Below are 26,818 nucleotides of genomic sequence, written 5' to 3' on the forward strand. Positions count from 1 at the left end.
ATCAAGTATCTTAAACCACAGCACTAATTTTAGAATCAGACCTTCACAAGCTTCCTTTATGACAGCTATTCTGGCCGTATAATCACATCATTGGTGGCTAAACATCTTGAACAAGGACAGAATTTGAAACACACAATATGATTAAAACCTACATTATTGCTGATGTAATATCCCAGAACCTATTATTGTTCTTGGGCAGAAGGAAAAAATCTAATTAAACATTTATTTAATATTAAAAATACAAACTAAAATATCAACGTTGGACAGTAATTCAGCGATATGCCAACTAGCAGATATGTATTTTTCACCAAGAAAAACGTATGTATGTTCACAAATACAGCTTGGATTTGGTTTGGAAATGTACGCAATCAGAACACTGCATGGCACAAAACCCAGCCTGGGATATTAAAACAGAACTTGATTACGTAGTTACAGTCCTGGAGTGTCAGCTGGAGTTGAGCTGCTCACTGGGAGACAGGGTGGCTGCTGTCAGTCTCATGAATTCTGGTACTTGCGGTATCAAAACACTACTCACTGTGACTGTTGGGAGACATCGAATAATTTAGAATAATATTTTCCTAACACAGCTAGCAAAACATACACCAATTTGCAGCCGGCCAGCCATAATAAGAGTATTGCTCACGGTTTTGTCACAATGAAAAATATCTATGTTATAAAGTTTAAATTAGAAGGGTTTACCATATAACAGTAGTTATCTTTATCACAGGTAATTCATGTAACTTTCTGTATTAAAGTTCAAAATTTCCTATTGGCTAATATTTACATCATAGCATAAATATTTATAAAATGGTGAGGAAAATGAAGTGCAAAAGGATAACACTATCATTTTCTGAAAACAAGCTGCCTTTTAGTTTCTTATTATAAATTTAATATCACTATTTAAAAATAATTAATATTTCTAAAAATATTACAATACAGGATCAACATTGATTTCTCAAGTGTAACAAAAATATGTTTAAAATATAGGTGGCTGTTTGAAGTACAAAATATTGCTGTTTGTAAAGGGTAACATGGTTGTAAAACTACTATTGAGGGTTTATAAAAATACAAAAAGATTTGCATTTACTGAGTGCATAATTACATATTAGTGCAAAAAAAAAAACCCAACAAACAAACAAATGCATATCTGCATTCAAGAGGGAATTGTCAGAGATTTGCAGAGGTACGTAAAACATGAAATCTTTTCAGAGTCATGCGTATTGACCCCAAATCTCTATTAATCCTTTCCAAGCGATCTTCCAGGGCTTCCTAAAAGGAAGAGTTAAAGAAAACAAAGATTTAAGAACAGACAACAAAATCCAATGACCCTTCTAAAATGAAGGAACTCCCAGTATTCCTATATTCAACTGAAATCCTTTTTAACACATTACCAGCGTTCTGTTAGCACCCAAAAACTAGAGCCAGACCTACAAACTTTTCATATTATTTTTATGTATGTGTGTGTATTGGTGGGTTGTTGGCTTTTTTTTTTTTAAAGCTGTTTCAGGTATTTTGGGGTTTTCCCATGTGCCTTATGAAACTCAGTGAGATAAACTTGACAAGGTTTAGGACAGGCTGATAATTAGAGACACACATTTAGGAAAGAACGGGCCACTGTAGTGAGTGGCAGTATTGATTTACTAGAATGCACTTTTACTTTCAAATTAATAAATGGGTACCAAGCCCTGGGATTACAAGTTAAGAAATGCTGAAGTTGGATGCATGCTTCACAGAGATCTCTGAAATGTAACTTTGAGACATATGTTTTTATTAAAAGAGCCTGCAGAGCTTTCCCAAGGCAGCACTCTCCTCTATTCCACCTACACTACTTATTTTTGCCTTCTTGTTTTCTTCTTTATGCTTTCAGGTAGACACCCCCCACCGAAACAAACAAAAAACACCCTTTACACTGTCTCCTAGAGCACAACGTCCTCTCTACAGCTTCAGGGATCTATTTCACAGTCACTGTTTTCTTAAAGTATTGCCTTTATCTACCTCTTGGTGTTATCACAAGAACAGACTATTGCACTAATTCAGAAAAATGCATCCCATGTACAAAAAAAGAAAAAAAAAAGAAGATATAAACAGTTTTACACAGAATATAGAATATTTTTTGTTATGTGTGTGCGTCTATACACACAAAGTTGTCAGTTTGTGGCAGTTGGGGGGGGGGGATCAAATGCTTGCAAGGCTTATTATTCTTTCCTGAATCACTTGCATACAAATTATCTACACTTAAACCTTTTACATAGCAATTCAGAGTGTGTTTATAATTAACTTGCAGTAACTTCCCCATTATCTTCTAATGCAGTGAAGTCTAGAGAACATCTTCCACACGGCTTCAAAATTCAGCCATATTCAGGAACAATTCTCAGTGGTATGGAAAAATTCCCATAGTAATCGCACTTACTATATAGCGGAACTTTCATCTACACTATGTAGTCTCAAATTGTGGAAGAGCAACTTAAGAGAACAGTCATAGGTAGAAGCTTTTTCACCTGATTTAATCTTGCTTGCAAGGTCATTCTTCCACCAGAACAAGGTATTCGACTCAATGCAGCCTCAATCTAATAACAGAAAATACTTCAGCTGTAAATTATCGTTTCAAGAGCCAATATAAGCTTTCCTGACTAATCTTACAGAAAGAGAGGCGAGGTGTATACGTTAGATACGTGTCCAGTGTTGTTCTGAAATACTGACTTATGTTACCATAACACTGTGCCATTCAAAACTGATACAGAAGTGAACTTTCATAAGTAGACCCTCTCAAGGATCATTGCGAATAGAGCGCTCCGAGTTACCAGAATAAACTCCCTTGTTGGAAAGGCTGATTTAAAACGTTGGCCATTAAGGAAGAAAGTAAATTCACTCCAATCCTAACATAAACATAGTGTGGATGGAAAAGTGACTGTCCTTTAACAAGGTTAGGGACAGAAAAGGACTGGGGTATGGGAAGTAGAGCAGGGAATGATAACGGCACATTCCTAGGGCAACACTAGAAATGGTATGTGAGTTTCAGCCACGCATTGTGTAGGTATGTGGCTACAGCCCTCACCTCTCCTACAACAACTATGTTTCATCACAACTTCAAAATAAAAATAATCTTTGCCTGTTGCTTTTCTTGAGTCAGCTCATCAAAAAGCCTCTCTGTTTCAGCCAGAGTCTTAATCCTTGCTGCGTACTTGAAGTCTCCCTCACAAGGCGATAGCACGGGCTCGTATTTTTGTGCTATGCTCCTCTCGTCCCACACTGTCGCTTTCTTCATTCCAGTATTGACGAATTCAGCACAAGGGCTGTGTCTGACACCTGAATGTTGCCTTCCTATCAACAAAGTAGGGGTCTTTTTAGTTGTTTTGTAATTGTCTGTGAAATTATTACATAGGATAAAGAAAGAAACTAGTAACAAGAAAAGCAGCATGATCTTGCAGGTATATAAACCCAGGATAGCAACTAGCAAAGCGTCATTAGTTTGCCTTAAGCAAGCTTCCCAGAAGAATGCAAAACATTTGTATGGGTCACCTTTCAAGTGATCTTTATAACACAGCATATTTTTTTTGTTAACAAACAGATTACTGTACTGTGCTAATTAGGAATTACTTTTACTGGTACAACATTTCTAAATATCACCAAGTAGACTAGTTGTCATGAAAACACTAGTTTAAATAAATGCATTAATAAAAACAAAAGCAGAACATTGTGACAAGAATTACAAAACTGAGAAAAGATTTGGTTCAATCAATCATTTAAAACCATCTGAAGCAACTGGCTTTATTATAGTTACTCTTTGCTATCCGTAATGCAATGTTTAGCAATAGAATTTTATTAGTATGACTGAGTATGTCATCTTAATATAGACCCTACTAAGATATGCATTGTGTAACTGAGTTAAGCATTGGAAAACATATTGCCCTTCTTTCTCAATTCAATTATTTTTGTTGTTCCATTGTGTTTGTGCACACACACATATACATAAAAATAAAATACTTCAGGAATGGTATTTGTCTACAGGAATAAGACAAGATTTAGAGGATTTTTAAAAGTTGGACTTCATGGAGTAAGGTGTCAGCTTTCTATTTAAGCGGCTGCTGCCAATGTGCAAGAAATGATGGTAAAAAGATAAAGAACAGTTTTCCCCCACTTTGACAGATTACCTTCTACATCATCCAGTGAAACAAACTGGAGCCTTTTTCTTGGATTATTGTGCTGTAAAGTAGATGTAGAACCAGTTTCCAGGTCATCCAGAAGTATATCAAATCTACAGAGCAGGAAGCACACAACAATTGCTTGCTAGAAATCACGTATCAAATAATATAATATTTTCTACTTTTGCACCTTTTGGTTACATGAACAGATTTTTTAATAAAACAATTTCTATCCCACAGGCATTGCAAGACTTCTGATTACTGCTCATAGTACCATACCCCAATATACACCTATTTGCACACCCCTGACTTTCTTTCAGAAGCAGGCCAAGTTGTCACTCCCAAACACACTGAGCTCCCATGCGGTCATCCTCAAGAACCAAAGTTGTGCTAGACATTTCTTCTTCCTCATGCACATGTCCTACAGTTTAATCTAGCAGCTAAGTATTGCTCTCAAACTCTACAAGCAAAGACCTCTACAGAAACCATAGTATCTAGTACAGTTAGCAGAAAGTTAATGTATTTAAGATGCATGTATGTGCCATGACAGGTAGGTAGATACTATTTTCAAGTTTTATTTACATCTCCTGATAAGCAGCACATAGATTTAGACTTACTCCACAGAACAATTCTTCTGTAATGTCTTTGTCACTGATCAATGTTGTGTCAATAGTAAACCCAACATCTCATCTTGGTGAACGCTAAAAATGGGAAATCATGCTAGATATTTCTTGCCAGATTTTTAAAAAGTAAAACATAACTTTATATTCAGGAATCTTCACATGACTCCTTTTCTAGGACTTTTAGTGAACAAGAAATAGCAGCGTTAAGCCTGCATAAACATACTGCTTCTATAATAATGATCAGAACACAACTGTCTTAACAAGACTCATACCTTGTCACCGTGTTTTCATTTTTGCTAAGCAAATGGCTAAATCCAGGAGAGAGGTTTTCTTTGGGAGATCGTTTTGGGCTGTATGTCACAGACACTGGTGCCAACATTATCTCTCTTCTTGCTGCAAAAGACAAAGTATGTTTAACTACCTAGAACTTCTCCCAGTGCAGTGTCTCCCACTCATGTGATCAGATGCTTACATCTCAAAAGAATGCTTTTCAAAGCTGCCTACATGTTTAAATTAGATTAAAAGTGTATCGCCACATAGAAAAATGAAAATAAACTTGCAAGTCTCACGTTTTCTATGATTATAAACAAGCTTTTTTCAGACTATCTGTTAGAATAATGCAGAAATCCTACCTATGTTTCTTTCTTCTAGAGCAGCCTTTCATTGTTTGCTTTTATTTTTTTGAGCAACACAAACCAAACTCCAGCAAAGCACTTACTTGGTGTATTTGATTTCCTGTTTGAAGGAGGAAGGGACGATGACCTCTGGCCGCAAGGGGAGCTGTACCGTTTTGGTCTGTGTTGGTCTTTACTTTTCTCTGGGGATCGGTTAGCAACAAAAGAAGTTTCAACAAACCCAACAGTTTGACGTCGATTTGATGTTTCTAATTAAAAGGAAAAAGTTAGTCTATTAATCAACCTTTTTCAATACAGGAACCCCTGTACTCAGCTTTTACTATACAAAGACTGCACTTAGTCTGCCTCACATCAATGTATTTGTGCTGTTATGCTCAAGTCTCACTTCTTTCTCATCATATTCATGAAACGGATAGAATAACTCATGAAAAAGGATCCTTTGCAGCACGTGTGGGAGAAATGATGCTAAATAACACTGATTTAACAAAGACATGGTGGAAAGCAGGACAAAAGCATCTTCTGGGAAAGAGGGCTGGAGCACCTGCCTGAACCAAGAATATAAGCATTTAAGAAAGACTCAATGTTTTCTAATTACAAGGCTTCCTAAATCAATGTTGTTAGAACAGCTCAGTGCAGTCCTACAGTATGCATGCCAGCTTCCTTAATAACATTCTGATACACCACCATGAGAACAAAACTAAAACAGATGTACAGCCAGCCAGAGCTTTGTCAGGACTCCATTAGCTGTTTATAAATACTGAGATATTCTTAGAAAAAAATACATTAACTACACTCTAGCTTGAGACCTAACAGCAACCTTTGCATTCCCTCTATTTTAAACAAGTCACTTAGCTATATCATTTCACATTTTCTTAGGAAAACTCCAGAAGTTTGCATGCTAAAACTGGTTTTAGCCCATCACTCAAGCCTGATGAACTTTAATACTGAGAATAACAAAACCAAAAGACATGCAAACAAAGAAAAGCCAGTAAAGACAAGTTCAGGAATATAAAAATAAAAGTTACTAGCTGATGTGTCTTCTTTTTCTGTCTGTGTACCCCAATCTTTAAATGCTTTTCCTTCTTCAAGTTCTTTAAAAGCTTTTATAATTGGTGCTTCTGACATCTCATTTTCTTTCTTTTCTATTGTCTTTGTTGAAGAGTCTTCTTGCGAGGAGTCTTTTTCAGGAGGGGAATGGTGCCTTAAAGAATGTGAGGCAGTGGAGGGAAGAACAGGATTTTACTTTATTTCATATATCCAAATACTAGCTGAATAAACAAGAACCTGGGGGAATTTAGTTTGATATTTACAGTCGTCAAACCACAAATTTTAAAGGTGCTTTTTAATTTCAGCCAAGAACCTCAGAGGATTGTGTTACAGCCAATTCAAGAATCTAAAGTTGAACAGTGTGAGTTAAATTTGGTGATTTGACATGTTCTTAGAACTAAATACATCCTGACAGAGGCTTTAGAAACTTCTGAGTAAGAAGGCAGACTACTAAATTACACCTGAAGCTTCACACTGGTGGAAAGCTACAGCCAACCGCTACAGCTCACATCCAATACAACAAAGCACACTGTCCAAACTCGGAGCAGAATTGGACGCAAACATGGAGAGTGTCAAGACGGTGGCGCAAGACACAGTTGAAGCTTTCTGATATTTCAAGGAAGGCACTGAAAGCTGCTGCTGCTTGTTTCATACCAGGTTAGCAAAGGAAGAAGGTTGTTTTGCTTTTAAGGAATTGTACAGCATCTACAACATTGAGAATTTTTTTTAGACTTCTATTATAATAAGTACAAAATCTAGAAATATGAATCTAGTCAAGTCTGGATCAAACTATTTTTAGAAGTGTTCAACTTTACATTGTAGCAGATACTGAAGGAAACCGACTCACCTAGAAGGAATATAGGTTTCTTCTAATCTGTTATCTTTGGGGCTTTCCTGGACTTCCAAAGGCTGGCCAGTGAAGATGGAATACTCCGCTCCCGGTATCAACCACTTTCGCCTGCTGACATCAGGAGTTGCCAGCTTGCTGTGGGAATAAAAAACTTCAAAGTTATGAAAGGCTTTGGAGTTTTTCCTTTATTTTTAATTTAAGAAAAAAAGTAAGAAAATCCAGCTGTTTATTCTACTTAAACAGAAACAATAAAAAACACACAATAAATTTGTAAATACTGTGGAAAAAATAACTGCTTTTTAAACATGTTTGTAAAGTAAAAATAAAATATACAAAAAATGTATATCATATGTTGATGTTTCAGTCTAAGTTACACAATACGCTCAGAATGCAGAACTCCACAAAGATCTTGTAATTTAATGCTGCTTACTCAGACCGAGGTTTGGGTACAAGCCATTCTCAGCTAATTAACCTAAAACATTTTGGTGTAGATTACTCCAATAGTTCAGAGCATCTGACCCCAGCTTTCCTTTTGACACCACTTATTAGAAAAATTAAAAATAAAACCCAAAACACACAAAAGAAGAAAAAATATCACCACTGCTCACCTGACAGTGATAAGTATTAACTAATAAGCATCAATGAGTATATTGTCTTGAAATATCTAAAGAAAAATGTGCCTTTTTTTTTTTTTTTATACACAGGAAAGTAGATGATAATTAGGAAAAAAGGGTTCTTGTTTACATAAGCTATGAACCATAACTACGATTCTGTAAATCTATCCTGCTGTGCATTCAGCTGGAATAAGGCTTTCTTTGAGCCTTTGAGATCAGTTAGGGATGGATTAACTTCCAAACCTGCACTGGCTCTTACATCCTCCTCCCTGATGAGCATAGTCTGCCATGCTCAGGTCTTTCTTTTTTTTTTTTTTTTTTGTTCATTGTTGAGGGATCTGGTTCATAAATATTAAAATAGCTCTAAACAGAAATCCGTCCCTGTAAATATATTAATACATAAATTACTTGCATCTTCATAATAAAATAAAAAAATCCGATTCCCCCCCAAATACTTCTGTTCAATATACACAAATGGACATCCACAAAATACATTACATTACATATTTTGTGCTTCACAGCATCAGTGCTGTGAGAGAGACACTGAAGAAGCCATAATTAAATAATAAAAACCAAAGAGGGACCAAGCTTTTCAGGTCTTTAAAACATTAAAAAAAAAAAAACCCAAACACCACCACCAAACACAACCAGAATACAGGCCAACTTTAATTTCCTTAATATAAATTCACAATTCAAACTAGAGTATATATTCTAACTGAACTTCCACTCTACTCTCAGGATACCTGTAAAACTATATTTAGAAACATAAGAAGTAGTTACTAGCTTTTCAAATCAATGACAAAGACACAAAGAAAACCTCCAATGTCTAATCAGACTATTAGATTTTATTCCCAAGATCTTTGCTGAGCATGGGAATCCCTCTTCAGCTGAGCAATTGAGACCTATCAAACACTCACTGGCGAAGACTACAGACTGTCTGCTGAGTCACACATATATTATCCACAGTATTTATTTGTTTTTAATAATTTCTTGGCATGGGAAGGGTCTGGATTACGTCACGTGTGTAATCCAGTTTAGCCTACGGACTGACATCGTCTTGATCCATTTTTAGCCAAAACACATTAAAAAGTATTCTAAAACATATGACCTGTTTTCACATTGTTGGAATATTCGCTTACTTGGCACAAGAGGTTCTTAAACGACTTTCAGTAATATGGCGAAGTTTCAGCATATTTTCATGTTCTACCTGCTTGAGCTGAGCTTCAAGTTTTGAAATTGTCCTAATGGGGAAGTAGCAAGGATACATTATAAGATGATCTAAATGACATAAGAGACATCATATTTCTTAGCATTTACTCATTTTTATTCAGATATTCTGGGTGAAGCAGAAGATCAAGAGCAACTAACTTTTTATCTATCTATCTACATATGTATATAAATATGTATGTGAATTCTAAGTTAAGTAAGTTAGGTAACCTAGCTAGAAAGATGGGACCAGGAGATACTGCTGTGGATCAAAGTGTACACCTCAGAGGGGTTGGGGAACACAAAACAAGAACATTTTTCCTCCTTGAAATGATGTACTTCTACAAAGGTCTCCCTGACTCTGGATTTAATGAGTGGCTCCTTCTCCTGTGCATCACTAACGTAATTCCATCAATCTGCTGCTCAGAATCTTCACGTGATTCTCCTCTCTCCCTCATACCCCAGTCCACGTCTTCAGTGAACCAGCCTTTGGCAATGCAGCACAACCTTAGGCATTCCCCACTTGGGGCAACAGAAATACAGCTTTTTGGAGCAGGATATAAAAATCTCCTTTTCCACCACAATTTCCCCAGTCTGGAATGGTCCCTAGCTAGCAGCACTGAGAATCAGGCAGGAAAAGATACAAGCACCAATAGAAATACTTGACTGAACTGTCCTTCACACTATTTCCTCAACAGTCTCAATAAAAATTGAAGGCAGAGTGGTTTTGGCTTCCCTCTATTAATTTCTTAAGTTTTTCCTATTAATTCTTTCTATTATTCTTCTTGAAAAATCAGGTGATCCGAGCGAAGAAAAGGACTGTGCCATCTCCTGAGTATCACATTTGCCGTTTTTCTGGTTTTGGCTGAAGACTATGCACAGGTTAATGCTTGGTGGCAATGACATTTGGAATTAGAGTTGAAACTTGGAGTCACATTTCTAAAAGAATCATCAAAAACCACACACATATTAAAAAATCTTCCTAACAGTCTGGGCTTCAGTTGCTCATATAAAAACATAAAAGGAAATTATGACAGCACATACCCACAAAAGCAGCTCAAAGGGAAATGAATGACGTGAAACATCACCTCATTACAGTTCCACGCTGCCGGCCCTAGAGCCCTCTCAGGTGTCCTTTCCTCCCACCTCTCTAGACTTTCCTGAGCAAATCTGCTGTTCAACACCCTTGACAAGGGGTGGCTGAGAAATCCCAAACTAGAGGATATGTTTATAACTGGAAATCCCTTGATGGTCACACATGTCTTGCCTAGGGCCTACCCAGGAAGTATAAAGCTCAATGGATTTCTGTTCTCCCAACCAAAAAATACATCCAGGTAGCATGAGGGACATCCACAGGAGATATTATTCCTGCTCTATGAACAGAACACCTTTCTGTCCTTTATTCATGCCTAGGAGACATAATCTGGAACAGCAAACTCCTGTCAGCATCCTCCCTCCTGAAAACCAGGACAGAGACTGGTTAGCTGAAGGTGGGAGTTCCTGAGGAGACAACCGCAGCAGAAGATTGCGCTGTAGACTGGCTGGGCTAGCTGAGGGACAACCATCAGAAAGGCAACAATTAGTTACACCCCACTGGAAGACCTTGTGATTGAGGAAGTAGTAAATACAGATATCCTAAAATAACAAGATTAAATTTCCAAGATCTACAGCCTTTATAATCTAGGAGTAAATGTTCAGGCCATAGCCTATATTTCATATTGTTAAAATAGTAGTAAGACAGTTTCACGTTTACCTTTTCAAATCAGAAATCTGTGTGTTCGCATCAAGCAATTTGTTTTCAGTTGCATTTAATGTATCCTGCAAGTACACAAGAAAAAAGTAAAAAGCCTAGAAACTGCAGAAGCGTATTAAAAGAAAAATGAGTAACTCTACATCAGTCTTGAAAACCACACATTAAATACACCTTCCTATTTGAAAGGGAGGTCCATTAAATTTCTTTGGCTTTGACTTTGCAGTATTTTTGCTATCTATGACTGGAAAAAGATACATTCCAAACACCCTCCTTTTCCCTTTCCAGGGCTCTGAAGATGTAGTAAGAAGCTATCAGTTAAAATAAATATGGACCTTTCCGTTTGATCTTTTTCAAAATACCTAAGTTAACTCAGTTAATTCCATGGCACATTATCATATATTTTGCATGTTTGTTTTCTTAATTAACTAGCATGTACTTACCTTTACTCTTTCATGTTCTTTTCCAAGGGACTCATATTCTCCTAAAAGCTAAAACAAAACCAGAAAAAAGAGAACACATAAACCCACACTGAGATTATATACAATTAACAGTTTTGTTGACTGCTGTAAAATTATCTAAATTGCTTGTCTAACATATGCAGAAGCACTACAAGGGATACAGAGTGTACTTTAATAGTACTTGTTAAGTTCTAGCATCTTCTAATTGGAACAAAAAGTTACAGACAGGACAAGAGGAGACAGAGCTACTTACCCAACGTATTTCTAATTTTCAAATTATTTATCTCTAAAGAACCTGAAGGAGCTAAACAAACCGGTAAAATTCCTTACTGACTTTAAAGCTGACTTTGGATTTTGAAATTTTAATTGTAAAAGAGGAGTTAAAGCATGGAGTAGCTTTTACAGCTAACACCCATTTTGCCAATCCATTTAACCATTCTATAAAGCTATTACTGAAAAATCAGAGGAATAATTCATTGATTCAGTCTAAAAATCATACACAAAATTAACAGTTTTAGCAAGTAATAATGACTTATGAAAGAAATTCAGTACAGTCCCACTGCACTTGAGAGGAAAAAAATAACTTGTTCCAAAATAATTTCCTGTAATGCCTCTAAAAATAAAAAGAACCAATAGCTCATAAAGTAATATAGTACCTGAGATGGACCATGACCAATGTCACATCACTTGCTGCATTAAATACCTGTTTGTAGATATCTATTAGGTCCATAGTGTCACCTAATGCCTAGCCAACTAGTCAGCTGAGTAATTTCTGTTCTCTTAGATGTACATTAAGACTTTACAATAGTAAACTCTGAGCAGTTTTCCAAAACCAGGACTTACTGTGTTCACAACATGCTGTGCAACTGTAAACACCACTGCCCATTTTCTTACTTACATTTTGAAACATTTTATTTTCTTCCTTTAGCCTTGTATTTTTATTATCAGATAACTTGTAAGCCTTTTCAAATGCTTCCTCTAGATCTTTAAGCCTCGATTTTAGTCGACTGATAGTGTTATCTTTCTCTTTATTATTTGTGCGCATTTCTTCAATACGTTCTTGCAAAACTTTGGAAGTATTACTGACTGCACAAAAACGTTCTCGCCAATCTGCCTTTAGGAGAAAAAAAAACCAAAACAACAACACACCAAAACATTCATTACAATGCTTACCTAGCATTTTTTATTTCGGTACAAAGCATTACCTAAAATCATCTAAATAGAAAACAAGGGTACATCTGTACATGAACTAAACAAGATTTTTGTTCATTTCTGTGATGTATAAAGAATGAAAATGAAGGCTAAAACCCCACAAGTTTGTTTATTTTATAGGACTTAAAATATCTAGACGTTAGGCCTCTAATCTCAGCTGATTCTCTTGCTTCCCAGCATAGAAAAATGTCAGAAAGGTAGAAGGACTTAGTCTCTCCACACGTCTAACTTTGCCACGAACGTGTCCTGTTCCTTGACCAATAAATGCAGCTATGCCGTCATAAGCAAACTGGTCTGACCTAGCCAGAAAGACTGTATAAATATACTTAGAATATTTTTGACTCAGTGCAGATGAGATTTGCTTTTATCCAAGCTCTAAAAAGAAATCCAAGAGAAAGTAATTAAAACAAAATAAATAAATCTAAAGAGAGACCATAAACACATCACAATATTTCACTCAAACATTGGTTGATCCCTGCCAACCTGGAAAGGTTTTCATAAACAAAAGTGACAATGATTCAAGTAAGGAGTCTTAAGAAAAAACTCAGCTAGGAAATACACTGGTGTAACATACTGGGTGATGTCATATATTAAGGAGAAAGGTTGAAAATAAAAAGAGAAAGATCTGGAAACACAGATCAGCTTAATAATGAGCAAGGGCATTTGCTTACCCTTTCAGTTAAAAAGCAACTTTATTTAAGAATATATACTTACCACTTGCTTTTCTAGCATATTATTCTTATTTTCAAGGGCTTTTATGCGAGCACTTGCTTCATTCAGAGCCGCATCTAACTGGTCACACCTATTTAGAACATACAGATTACAAAAATCTCTTGAAATTTTAAAATAATAAATCTACATTTTATAGCCTTTGTTTCCTTCCTCAAGCATCCCCACGAATTTTGGTGCCCAACCTGCGACCTTCTCCCATAGTCTTTGGCTGCTTCGACGAGCACCTAGTGTCTCTGCTCGGAAGGGCTGTGGTGCTCATGGCGGGCAAGCAGCAAACTGGGAACACGCACAGAGACTCCAGATGGCTCAGAGCATAAGAGCTGCAGAAAAGCAGCTCAGATGCACCAGAGCAGAGTTCCACTTCAGCTAATTGATGATGCTGTGTGATAATTAATGAGTGAAATCATATCACAAGCTACTTTAACTTAATAAATGACTGCTCAGAAGTCACTTTTAATAGATACAACGCGCTAGTGCTAGAAGATATGTACAAAAGAGTCCCAGCTACCCACACACTTTTTCAATTACTCTGAAGGGCATAAATTTTGTAAAGTATTATAGCTGTCTGAATTTGTAATATGTATTTTGACTAGCACTAATGATAGAACAATCAGATCAGACTTCTATAGCAAACATTCAAGCTGTATCTAATGGATATAGGTGAGGAACACAGACTCCCATAGTAATATCTGGTCAAAGACTGGCAAATTGGCTTTATAAAGCTAACAGTGAATTCAAGAGGGATGATGTTCACCAGCATGACAAGCAAGCACTATCTTACAACATAGATAGTTCCATTACAAATTGCCTAGGACTACCTCAGCCCTGCCAGCCGTTCTTGAGCAAAACTTATACTGGCTTCAGTACAAATCAGGTCAAATAAGACCCCTCTCTGGTCCAAACATCACCCTTGCTGCCTAACAATTATTTTAAACTAATCTTAAGCAGCTGCATTAAATAAGACAAAATTTATATTTAATAGGAAAATATTAACATCACAGATGCATGAAATCTTCACAATTGAAGAGTGACACAAACTTTTCAAGATATTCTAAAACAAGCATACTCAGTTTTTAAAACTGAAAGAATACCACGTCACAGAGGAAGAAGACAAGTAAGGACAAACAGCAAACAGTACCTGTCAGCAAGATTTTGATTGATTTTCTTCAAGTCTTCAGATGAAGCAGTTTTATGGCTTGCCTCTAGCTGCTGTTTTAAGCTATGTATCTCAGAGTCATAGTAAGCTCGTAGATCAGCTATGTGTCGAGCATGTTTTTGCCTCAAGTTCTGCCTAATCCTGTTTTCAAAATTAAGAAAAAAAAAAATTTCCAGCTATCCACATGACTGTGCGTTGCTGTATTCATTCACACATAATGAACTCAGCATATAAATCTCTCTTCCAGAACTTTGTTGCCTTCATATTAAAACAAAGAAAGCTTCATCATCTAAGGCAGCAATGTCAGACACCTAAGGCTTGCATAGAAGTCTTCATATTAACACAAATACTGATAATATATACAAAGCTTTATACTCTCTCTTCTCTCCCTTGCTATGCACTAGAAACTATGCATGCAAAATTAAAATAGGAAAACTCCAACACTGAACTATCTTGAAACCATGATCCTACGTAAGCCCTCACACACAGAGTACATGCCATGTCTGCCTGTCCACGTGCAAATCATGCAAGCTTCGATAGCGAATGGGGGATATTTATTTTTCCCAAGTAGAGAAATTCTGTGCTTCTCCCAGCATTTGACTCCAAATAAGAAAATATAACTCCCACAGAACTTCGGAATTCTCTGCCTAAATTAACTCCCTCATACAGCCTATGGAGGAGGCATGTCTTTTTATTTTAACATATAAACAGAAATAAGCAAAGCATTAAAACATAAAAAATTGTTTTGCCTTCCAGTTAAGGCTTTGACATCTGAAGATGACAGAGAACAAATATTGTGCCTTAGATTAAGCAGTATGGTCTAAAGAAGATTAAATAGTATGGTCTAAAGAAAGACAATTGTAAGAAGTGGAAAATGGCCGTTGTATTTATACACCATCTGTACTTCAGGGGAGAAAGAAGAATAATAATAAGAGGGGCGGAAAAAAAGCAGCAATGTCCAGTTATGTTCTCAGTAAACAGAACTCATACTTTGTTCAGTTTACTAGTTTTGTTAAGTTTCACTTCTTTCATGAAAGTGCCAAATCTACAACTTTTACAAAAAGAAAAAAAAAATTTACTTACTTTGACATTATCACAGGATCTTCAACAGATGTCACTGAAAGACTATATTCTGGCAAACTGTTCTCAGCACACTGAGTAACAGAAGATGGAGTTAGAGTCAGTGTTTCTTCCTCCTCAGTGTTGACTAAATTATCATTATTAGCATCGGTATATGCCATTGGAAAGGGACAGCTGGTCTTGTTTTCATTTTGGAATGGGTGATTTCTCCAGAGGTCCAAATGCACAGCTCTGCTGCTGGCAGGATGTTTTGGAGAATCATCTAACTGAGATGAATTACTTGTTTGTGAAAAAGAGTCTGTGTCACAATGACTTGAAAATCCAGGCTCTGCCATTGAGTCTGGAGAAAAAGGAGCAGCCTCTTCAGGAATATTGAAAAAACAGCGTCCTGGGTTCTGCTGACCTGGTTTCATATGCAGGGTTGGGTCCAACGTCAAGATCTAGGAAATAAGTTATAACGCTAAAAAAAAATGGTGATTTAACTTTTGTTCTTGTAAATGGAGCTTATCTGAAGACATTAGTAATCCATATAATATATTGCAGGAATTATATTGAATATTACTATATCATTCAGTTGTGACAAACCAGATGAAGAGACCTGCAACAGCTTAGATGACGATACATATTCCCAATGTTTGCAATTTGTGTTTCTAAGTTTCCATTACAAATAAAAGACCTATGTAACATCTGTAGCTCCCTAGAAAATCTTTGAAATTTCAGTTATGTAAATAGAAGGATTATGTCTGCTTGTAGGTTGAAACTAACTTTGTACAGTTAACAAAAAAATCACTTCATGGATTATGTGAACAAGATAGTCACATATTTGCCATCATTCATGGATTTTGTACAAGACTGAAAGCTGTACAAAGAAACAGATGCAATAAAGAATATTTCCACAACTCGCGCCTCGTCTGTTTCATGGGTGGAATGAACTTGCCTTGTGGGAAACAGTAAGAAAACCCTGCTTCTGTGACTGCAGCTCCACGTGCATTTCATCAGCTGCAGCCTCAGCATAAGCAGATTCGTCCCTGCACCATCCTCAAGGTTGCGCAGCAAAGGTGCTTGTTTACCCAGGGTATTCTTAGAGGTTCTTTTCAGCTGGATCCCTTCCCAATCTGGTTCATCACACAGCCGCACAAATTGCTGTTCCAGCATAACACTGGAGGTGGCAGCAGGGGCCAATTAATGTGAAACCAGTCTGTAACCTATCATATCTTCAAACTGAGATGTGAAGTAAAGAAGCTAACGTTACCTCTGGTGGGTGACTTGACTGGGAAGAAGGCATAAAATTCTGGTCAGGCAGCTGCTTATTTTCCCTTTGTCTTTTATGATAAATATCCTTCAATGATGATAGTTTTGTTTCATCAGCAGAAGACAACTTCAACAGGAAAATTGCTGCATTAGTTTATCTGAACACAATTCTCCATCTCCAATATAAATAAACAAGTCGTGGGGCGGGTTCCGCTAATAAATCAGTTCAGAACAGAAGGTGGCTTTATTCACTGCACACAATTTTAAAAAGGGTCTTCGATGAGGCATATACACCTTTAATATACTGGTGAGTCTCTTTTCATCTCCTATACACACAATTTCTTTTAAATGACAGAAGATCAATAAATTCCAATTGACTTTAGTGGGGGTAAATGAAGAAACTGAATATGAGAGACTGAGCTAACAAAAGACTTCTCACAGAAAAGTTAGCTTCTTGAGGGCTGATTCTTTCCATCGTAGAAAAAGTAAAGATGACGAGCAACTATAAGACAACTTTTAAAACATGTACAAAGTTTACCTGATCTGGTGATACTTTTGTGGAGAAAATATCAGCAAACTCGCTTCTGAAATTCTCTGGTAAAGAGTGATACATCTCCTTTTCATCTAATTTCCAGTATGAAAGTCCTGATAAGAAGAAACAATGAAAGAAAAGAAAAAAAATTACAATTTTCAAGTTCACAGCTGTAGAACAGGAATCCCAAAATCCATTAGTAAGATGATACTTTGTCTGCTAATAAGACTAACGTATAAATCATTTGCATCTATTGCTTTAGAATCTCACTAAAGCACTTGTCACCACAAGTTACAAAAATCTCAGTGCAAAGCACAAGCAACATAATCAATATTACACCACACAGCATCAGTAACAAAAGCTATAAATCAGTGAAAACACATAGATGTACTCTTTGGTGTTCAAGGAACAAATCCTCATTTACCACAAACTTTTATATTTCTACTGATTCCAGTATAGCACTTAAAACTTACATTACCCAAGGAATAATCCTAGACAGCCGCTTGATACTACAAACTCTTTGGTTTGGAACTCAACAGCACTCTACAGCATGCAAAAAGACAGACTACCAGGACAAAAACGGAGAGCACAAGAGGAACAGATACAGTCTCAATCCCACTTCAGTTTCTTATATGGTCCCTCTCTCAATAGGTTGTGAAGCAGCAATAAATATACACAGTTTGCAGGGCTGCATCTCTGTGCCCTTGTTTGTTACTGAAATCAATTCATCCTGTTACGATCAAAATAGGTGAATTAGTTGTTTGGCTTTCACACACACATGCAAAAAACCCACCAAACAAACACCCAAACAACAAACAACCCAAACCCCCAAAATTACCAAAAAACCCACCACCAACCACCCCTCACACACACATCCCAAAACAGCAAAAGCAAAACTATACCAAAACACAAAAAAAGCAACACACACACAATTAAAGAATCACCACATTACACACTGAATTATTTTGTTCTTGTCTATTCACATAATTATTTAATCATGCCCTTGGCTTGCAGGAATTCTGTCTCTATTACCATGCACTCCTGTGATTACTAGGCCAATGATGCTAATATTTGAACAATCATTTGATACTCCACCATGATTTTAATAGTAATTACATTATTGAAACAGTTTTAAACATAAAGCTCAGCTTTGAAATGTTGAGAAATCTGAAGAAAATAATTGCTGCATGTCCTACATCTGCCAGCAGTGATATGCAGGAGCTACCATCAGTTTGAAACGCAAGAGCAAGAAAAGCAGAATTATGCTGTATCAAAGCTTAATAGCTTGTCAGTGCTCAAACCCTCTTCATCTCCCCAAAGTTATTGCAGATACATTCTAGTAAGAGTTTTAAAAAAACAAGAATTCAAAAGAAAAGGAAATGTAAGTACGAGAAATTAACTGTACCTGAAGCTTCAGACACTAAGGAATTTGGACTTTCATTTGGTTGATTGAGGTAAAAAGTGTGAGGTGGCAAAGCAGCATCAGTAAGGTTTGTCTAAAATTACAAAAGGAAAAACAAATTTATAAGGAAAATTGCAAGGCAAGAAAAAAATATCAAGGTAACAATTTTTTAAAAACTGCATGTAAATGTTATTAGTCTTTTTAAGCAGAGAGATTAAATTTAATTATACAGCATGATCCAAACCTATACAATTTATATTCAGGGCAATCACCGTCAAAAGGGGAACTAAGCTAAGCCACATAATAAAAGATACTGATATTTTCTAAGTCACGTGCCTGTCCGCTTGTGGAGCATTTTTGAGATTAACTGTTACAAAAATACACATTTTGGACAGTCATCTAAACTTTCTTGCCCCTTAAGAGGCGCAAGTATATAGAGGGATGACTTACCAATGGAGTGTTACTCTTTCCTCATCCTAAGATTGGAATTTCTTATATTCAGCTGTTGTGACTCCACCTACCACAAATCCCGACGGAAACACTGTCTATCATCTCAGATAGACAAGATGATATATAATATACCCTTCTCATCACTCCAAACTTTCTAAGCAACCTCCCCAGCTAATTATAGAAACACCTTGAAAAGGGTGGGACCAAACACATGGAAAAAAAAAAATTACATAATTTAAGATTTGCTACAACTCTCCTCTTCCTTTGATTAAGGAAGAGATGTCATTGATATAACACAGTGATACAATAGCAACTGAGTAAGGGCAGCTAGCTTTAAAACGGTCATCTCACATTGCTCTTTTCTACCGTACTTAGGGCTTTTTGTTCCATTACAGCAGCTTAACAATCACGCTACTTGGCAAATTTATACAGCTCATACAACTGAGGACTAAAACAGGATAGTAACCATTGAGTTAACAAAAAGTAGGGGGAAAAAAAATTTAGAACTAAAGCTTTTCAAGTTTTTGCATGAAGTACCATCTCACCTCAAGGCTATTTTGTCCCTCTTAATGATTTTATTTAGGTATTCTCCTTTGCCTAAGGAGGAAGAAAGGAAAATGAAGGAGTATCAACTGAATTCTTACAAAGGAACAGAAAGATAAAGGTCTTTTCAAAATCTGAGTTTCTGGCACTAATTTCCTTAGGCACCCTCCTGTAGCAGAGAGAGAAAAGAAACAATCCACAGCACATAAATTTGAGTCCTGGTTCAAAATATCCCTTAGAGTAACATCTTGTTTCCACTGACGATAGAAGACAACTGAAGAGAGCAAGCCCAAACGGCTACTCTTACTCTTTCTGGATCACCCTCAAAGTGACCACAGGGAAGAAAACAGACCTTGCCTTGAATCAAGTGATTTATATTTGCTAGTTCCCCTATTCTCCTGTAGGTAGGACTATTCACAGAGTTTCAGGAATTATTTCCTTAAAAATAGCATAAGGAGAGAGGTTTGTGACAATTAATATACTGAAAGTAATTCTTCATCGTTACTTGTATGATGATTACTCATACAATCACGCTGCATAGCCTCCTTTTAGATCAGAAATATTTTAAGTGACTAAACTCCCTCCTGAAAAAGTGAGATTTGTGAACACACACAATCATTAACTCAAGAATATGGGGGAGGGGGAACTCAAATTCTTCTCAAAAGAAGTATTTTGAGCTGATTCAGCAGTCACAGCAATAGGTCTTACTACAAATGGTTCTAAAGAGACAGTTAGATCTCCTAAATGTTTATTGGAGGGGTTACTTTTAGTAACCAGTGCTGTAACTGTGCTTGGAGTAGTTCACTTTAGCCAAATCATAATCATACACAGGCATAAAAGAATGTATTATTCTTACATAAACAATACAAAAAAGAAAAAAATCCTGTTTGGATTTTAGCATAAGAGACTGCTAAGAATACTAAAAAAGCCCAAACCAAGACAAAAAAAAAAAAATCCCTGCAACTTAAAATCCCCATCTGGAAGAATACTGTTTGTCCTGAAGTGGATAATGCCTTAACACAAAAAAAATTCCGTGTACTAAAAGAGACATTACCAGCTGAAAACAAATGTCCTTCAAGTAATTATAGGGCACCATAAATTACCATGACATGAAGCTTCAATTGAGAATGTAACTATTATCTCTATAAGGAAAGAACATGTGCCACTCAGGTAAGACAAAAATTAGACAAGGAATAAAGTAAGCCAAAATAGCTATGTGAGTAAGTATAAAGTGATAGAAGAAGTAAACTGCCCACATGAATGGGAACACCACTATTCAAATGCTTAAAGCCAAGTATGAAAGCATATGCTGAAGCAGAACATACTACATAACTGAAAAAAATACCAGTGACAAGAATAAAATTAGAAAAACATAATAAAAAGAGACTTACATTCTCAAGTGGTAATTTCTTTGCTTGCTCATTTTCTTGCATAGAGTTCACACATACTTCGTCCACATTTATTCTTTTTGGTTGGTTTTGTTTCAACTTTTGTGCCCATGATGTTAAAGATTTACTAGATGGTAAGAAACACACACATATACCTTAATTACATACGCCATTTTCAGTGGGGACATAATCCCTACAGAAATCAATTTCTTCTTCAAGGTGAAACATAGGCACTAAAACTCCACTGCCTTTATGCATTTTTGAGAAACAATATGAAGTAATGAATGCTGAAAGGTTTTAGGGATTTTCTTTTTTTAAAGGCAAACAAAACAACAGCAAAAAACCAAAACACAAACAAATCACTGAAAGGAAAGGTGCCAATGAACTGCACCCATAATCAAAATGGCTTTCCTACTTAAAAAAATCATAACAAAGAGCTCCATATATTCGGCCAGAGAACTGGCTTTTTGGTCTGTTCAAGCTGATACTAATCAAAACCACAAAATTAAGCTGGAATGTAAATGCAATGGGTTTTCTTATTGTGTTAGCAGTCTGGTTGTAAAGATGATGTCAGCTAAGACACATTGAGGATGGCTTCCAACTCAAGAGAATCTTCAAGGATAAGAAAGACTGAAACAAGATATAGAAGAAAACAGAGGAAAAAAGGCAGAAGAACCATAACAAATAGAGACATCCTGAAATTCTTCTCAGATGTAGATGTGGAATGATTTTGCCATTTTGTTAAAAACAGACACTGAAAAATTACATATTGTCCCAGTTTGGAACATGCACTGGAAAGAATGAAAAAAAGTTGACAACTAAAAATTTAAGAACAGCAACAAACCCCCTCAAAAAAACCCAGCTTGGGTTAACTGACATTTCATTTTGGTTTGAACACTTTCTTCCTTCCAATTGATTACATAATACAAAACAGAAAGCAATTTCAAAGACAAAACTTGTTGTTTTTTTTTTTTTTTTAAAAGGGCAAAAAGTCATACATGAATGATTTCAAAAGTTGTCTTAGAAAGTTTTTCCAAACTGAAAAACACTCTTGAATTGAGCTTCTCCAGCTCTAAGCTCCCTGACAGTCCATGAATTGCAGCTACCCCCCTCATGGAACTGTGCAACACAAATCAAATACTGGAAAAAAATCCCAAGAGAAGGGAGGAAGGGAACACACAAATCAATGTTGTTATGATGTTCCCTATATATTGAGACAAAACACATTTCCAAACCAAATCCTCTAAAGAAAGCTGGTTCTGTGTTTTATTACATACCAGCAAAATGCAAGTTCATTTTCACAGTTCTCTGTTTTTCCAGTAGAGAGAAAGTATTTATCTCTGCTAACTACTATCAGGGACTCACAGGCAACGTGCTGCCCACAAGACCTCTGATAACTGCTTGTGACCACATGAAGCATTTCAGCCTAGTCTGACAGGGAGAGTAAAGTATGTTGTTAAGTTCTGTGCAACTAGAGCAGCATTTGGTCAGTATTATTGTCAAATTAGCTAGCCAATCTTTCAAAACAAATCTTGGTAGCTCAACTCACCTCTTCAGCAAAACAAAGATGAACCAAAAAAAAAAACAACAGAAAAACCCAAACATGTTTGGCTGTTGTCTGATACAGTTTATTACTGTAATGCATGCATATAAGCTAGCAAAAGAGACTGGTTGAGCACAATAGCAAAGTATCAGTCATATAAAATTGGTAATTGTCACGTAAAATTCTGGTGCACTGGTAAACACTATATGCAAACTGTATCTTAGCTGAAATTTGCAGTAGAAAGTAGATTTCATATTTCCCCGCCCAGCATATCTGCAACAGATAAACACTGCAGATGCTAATATGCATCACGCAGAAACATTAGGCTAAACAAATAACTTTATCTACCCAGCAGCATAGTATTTTTTACAATCAAGAGGTTCCATTCAATTCTTACATGTTTCCAGTTACCAATAGCTGTTTACTGAATGGGGACTATCTACAATACATTAACGTATTTGGACAGTTTATCACTTACCTGGCTTTTTTTCCACATTCACCTTCATCAACTTTATGTTCAAATTCAGTAGGAAAAACTAAAATATCATTTCTTCCTGATGAACGTTTTTCCTCTATTTTTGGGGGGGAAAGTTCTCTCTTATTTTGAACACTGGCTCCAACTGTGTCACCCTGCAATACTGCTCCATCACTCTGTCCTTGTGAAGTTTTCTCCATGTAGTCTGTGCACTTGTTAACGTCGTTAGAGTTGCAAGGGTTCAGTTCGGAGGCAGAAAGTGTACCATACCCACTATTCATTGAAGCATCATTTGCAAACCACTCCTGATGCAGATCAGATGCATTTGGCTGACTTTCTGCTTCGCTAGATCTAAGCTGATTGACAACGCACTCATTTTCTTCAAAGATTTCAGAACGCATCCCCATTTGACTTTCTAGTGATGAAAAAGTGTCTGTAAGCTTGGCAGGCAAACTTCTGCTCTTGCTGGTTTGCAACTTCACTAACTGCCTTATCTCATCCTGAATCAGCTATAGAAAAACAAAAGGCAAAATTCCTATGAGAATGTGCTACAAATCACATTTATATTTTGATGCATCTTCAATTCACATTATTAGTGAGAGACTTAGAGTACTTATTTCAAATAACTCAAATTTTTCAATGTGTAGACATCTCATGCATAAAGTAGATATATGCATACTATGCAGAAGAGTAAAATGTGCATGGTAACAATCCTTAATTCCATGCAGTGAATTTCAGGTCTCAGTAGTCATTTATTAATGTAAAAAACCATGCATGCATGTATTCACTACATGCCTTCAGAAATAAGTTACCTACCAGCCACCTACAGAGATATAAACTATCTAGGTATGTCATTAGAAGTGGACAAAAGTCTTTTGCTAAATTTAGGTCTAAAAGAATTTATAAATTAGATATACATTTTTAGAGATTGCAAGGATCCTTTAATGGAATTAGAAACCATTACTCTATTAGGCTAATAGGAATAATGTACCTCTGTAAGATTATTTGCATAAAACTTGATTTTAAAATATCTGCTTTAGATAATATGTTGTTAGGTGGCTCATATAATACAAAAATCTACATTTTGATTGTTTTGGTATCTGATGGATTGGAGCAAACCTGTAACTAGATCACTAGATTTAACAGGTTACTCTTTAGTCTACAATATCTGCAAAGAGTTATTTCAGTATATCAGATAAGTAATATTTTAAGTTTTACAGTTGTGCACTGCTATACTGGAACAGCTCTGAGAAACAACTAATGCTATGAAAAAGCTTCATGCCAGTGCCCATCACTGGCTGAAGGACATGGCCATTGGCACTTCTGCAGAGTTATACTGAGATTACTGAACTCTGCATAAGCACACAATTCTTACTACACATTACAAGACCAGAGTATGTAGATGTTTTCAAGAATACATTGCAAACTAATTCCTTCAGAAAAAAAAAAAAAAAAAACTTACAATAATTTTAAGAACATGGAACTCCACTGGTATTTTTTCACAGAACTACAGTACATTACTCACATGTGAATAGCAAGTGGAAAGCACAAATAAAACAAAAATAATTTGTTCTCTGAAAGTAAGAAATAAAAAATAAGACTTAATTTCAGAGGAACCTACATGTAATGCTACTCAGAACCAAGCCTCATATCTTTTACTAACTTGCAATAGAATTAACAATTGAATTTCAGCTCAGGCTTTCTATGCAAAAAAACCCAAACCAACCCAACAGGGGTGAAATTTTCTGCCGTAACAGTTTTTTTGTTGTGCTAATGATTTCAATCATGACTGCAGCAATCATTTGCATTTTAATTCTGTGATTCACCTCTGTGAGGAAAGTAGGGAAAGGAGAACAAAAGGGAAGAAACAAAACTGTAGGGGGGGGAAACCTCCAAACTTATCAGATCCTCTGCTGACATTTAATCTTTGTCATTAATACCTTGTGCGGGGAAAAGTGCAAGGCTACTATTCCAATTTAAATAGCTCTTTTACTTCTCTTTGCACAGTTAAATAATTCCAAGAGAAGAAAAGAACTGGGAAAAATAAGACGAGATTTCTATAGTTTTGGGATTGGAGGTAACTTTTTTTTTTTTCCAAATCTTCTTCAGTAAAGTCTGATCTTAGGATGATCCTCAGTGGTGAGTTTGTCATTAGCACACTTGTCCTCTAGTGTATAAATCATATAAGCCAAGGACTGACCCCACTGATTCCAAAATTAACTCAAGGTCTCTTGATCCATATTTTCACATGGATGAAGATGTATTTTATAAGCACAGTTGGTCTTTAAACACAGCATAGCACAAGCCTCATCTCAGAGTCATATCAATGCTAATGCAGCTTCTCGCCTTACTACCCCAAATAGTAGATTATTCTTTTGGTCTTTTTATTATTCTTATCAGAAGGTACTGAATTGCCTGTATTTCAGTATTTTCACTAGGTCACTGGCAAACCAGTTTAAGTTCGGAATAGCTCCATCTGTTTTATCTAATGCAGTCGTACAATTGCAAGTAAGTTATAGCTGTTGATTTTATACTTAGTGTTGCAATTCATGCAGTTAGTAAGTCTCTGCTGATACCACAAACTCAACTCTTCCAGAGGTAGCCTTTGCTATAAATAAAGACAAAAACCGGCAAAGCCAACACAATGGATTAGTCAAGACTACAGTTAGCAACAAGTGAATCAAACCACTACAGTAAGAGGAAGGAAATACAAGGGTAAGGAAACACCGGTGGGAAAAATAATGAGATGGGCGGGGGGGGAAGAAACAGGAGATAGGATAAAAGGACAGTACCTCTTGTTAATTCAGTTCAGGAACTGTTGATTACTACTAGTGTAGAGGGCATCAGGAAAGGGAAGGGAAAAAACAGCAACCAAAATGATGAAGATATTAAGCATTATATACTTATAGAATTACTGTCTCTTATACATACATATACATTTCTTCTGGTTTAATGGATAAATACGGTTCAGCAAAAATGTGAGTCTTCACATGGGTCATTTTCATTCTTAGAAAGGAGACTGTTTAGCCAACAGATGAAATAAGCGTTCAGCTATTACAGTGAATGTTTTCCTATGCTATATACTGTCTAGATGAGGGAATGATAACTTGTGTAACATTTCCTAATGAAGAGAAAACTACAATGTCTCAAAATCAGAAATGATACAGTCTAACAGTTAAAAAAAACAGCTTGTACCTACAAAATCCAATTATTTGTGGGCATTCTGAACCTAATGTTTGTGAAAACAAAACAAATAATCCAAGAATCTTCACTTCCGAAATGGTTCCTAACAATTACTCTGTTAATTAGCCAAGGGTCTCTCAAATATGTATCCTGTAAATTGGCATTCCAGTCATCCACTGCCATTAACTGTCTGTCTGATACACTTACAGAAAAACATAGGAATGCCATTGTTTGGCAGATTAAAGAAACTTTCAGCCTAAACTACCTACATGAACAAATCATTACTTACTTGGATTTGATGGTGGAACTGCTCTTGCTGGGCAACTATTTGTTCTTGACATTGTTTTTCTACCAGTCTCAATAACTGTAGCCACCTTGTCTATGAAATCACAAAGTAAAATAATTAAAAGGACAGTCATATTGCATCTCTTACTTTGTACTCTAGCTACATGATGGTTTTGTAGTCTTAAACTTTGTATTACATCAACACCTAAGTATAACAGCACTGTGCTGTCCACCCCATAATACATGCAGACTCCTATT

At 36.2% G+C, this 26,818-nt stretch overlaps 1 protein-coding gene across 4 annotated transcripts in view; it reads right to left on the reverse strand.

Annotated features, from left to right (window-relative positions):
* Positions 1-202: 202 nt before the first annotated feature.
* Positions 203-26,818, reverse strand: part of MPHOSPH9 (M-phase phosphoprotein 9) — a 31,627-nt gene continuing 5,011 nt past the window's right edge. For 2 of the 4 annotated variants that reach the window (XM_075770226.1, XM_075770227.1), the window contains exons 4-24: positions 26,565-26,654; positions 23,096-23,601; positions 21,078-21,201; positions 18,697-18,787; positions 17,298-17,404; positions 16,761-16,886; positions 15,512-15,948; positions 14,411-14,569; positions 13,255-13,342; positions 12,227-12,442; positions 11,311-11,358; positions 10,871-10,935; positions 9,051-9,152; positions 7,295-7,432; positions 6,426-6,601; positions 5,484-5,648; positions 5,038-5,158; positions 4,152-4,255; positions 3,110-3,321; positions 2,499-2,567; positions 203-1,269 (exon numbers count right to left, since the gene is read on the reverse strand). In XM_075770226.1, coding sequence (XP_075626341.1) covers positions 1,168-1,269; positions 2,499-2,567; positions 3,110-3,321; positions 4,152-4,255; positions 5,038-5,158; positions 5,484-5,648; positions 6,426-6,601; positions 7,295-7,432; positions 9,051-9,152; positions 10,871-10,935; positions 11,311-11,358; positions 12,227-12,442; positions 13,255-13,342; positions 14,411-14,569; positions 15,512-15,948; positions 16,761-16,886; positions 17,298-17,404; positions 18,697-18,787; positions 21,078-21,201; positions 23,096-23,601; positions 26,565-26,654 — 3,246 coding nt within the window. In that variant the 3' untranslated portion in view covers positions 203-1,167. Of the gene's footprint in view, positions 1,270-2,498; positions 2,568-3,109; positions 3,322-4,151; positions 4,256-5,037; positions 5,159-5,483; positions 5,649-6,425; positions 6,602-7,294; positions 7,433-9,050; positions 9,153-10,870; positions 10,936-11,310; positions 11,359-12,226; positions 12,443-13,254; positions 13,343-14,410; positions 14,570-15,511; positions 15,949-16,760; positions 16,887-17,297; positions 17,405-18,696; positions 18,788-21,077; positions 21,202-23,095; positions 23,602-25,884; positions 25,921-26,564; positions 26,655-26,818 lie in introns of those variants that run through there. The other 2 variants (XM_075770228.1, XM_010306750.2) reach the window with 2 other exon arrangements.

The sequence above is a fragment of the Balearica regulorum genome, chromosome 17 (genome assembly GCF_011004875.1).
Source record: "Balearica regulorum gibbericeps isolate bBalReg1 chromosome 17, bBalReg1.pri, whole genome shotgun sequence".
Classification (NCBI taxonomy): domain Eukaryota; kingdom Metazoa; phylum Chordata; class Aves; order Gruiformes; family Gruidae; genus Balearica; species Balearica regulorum.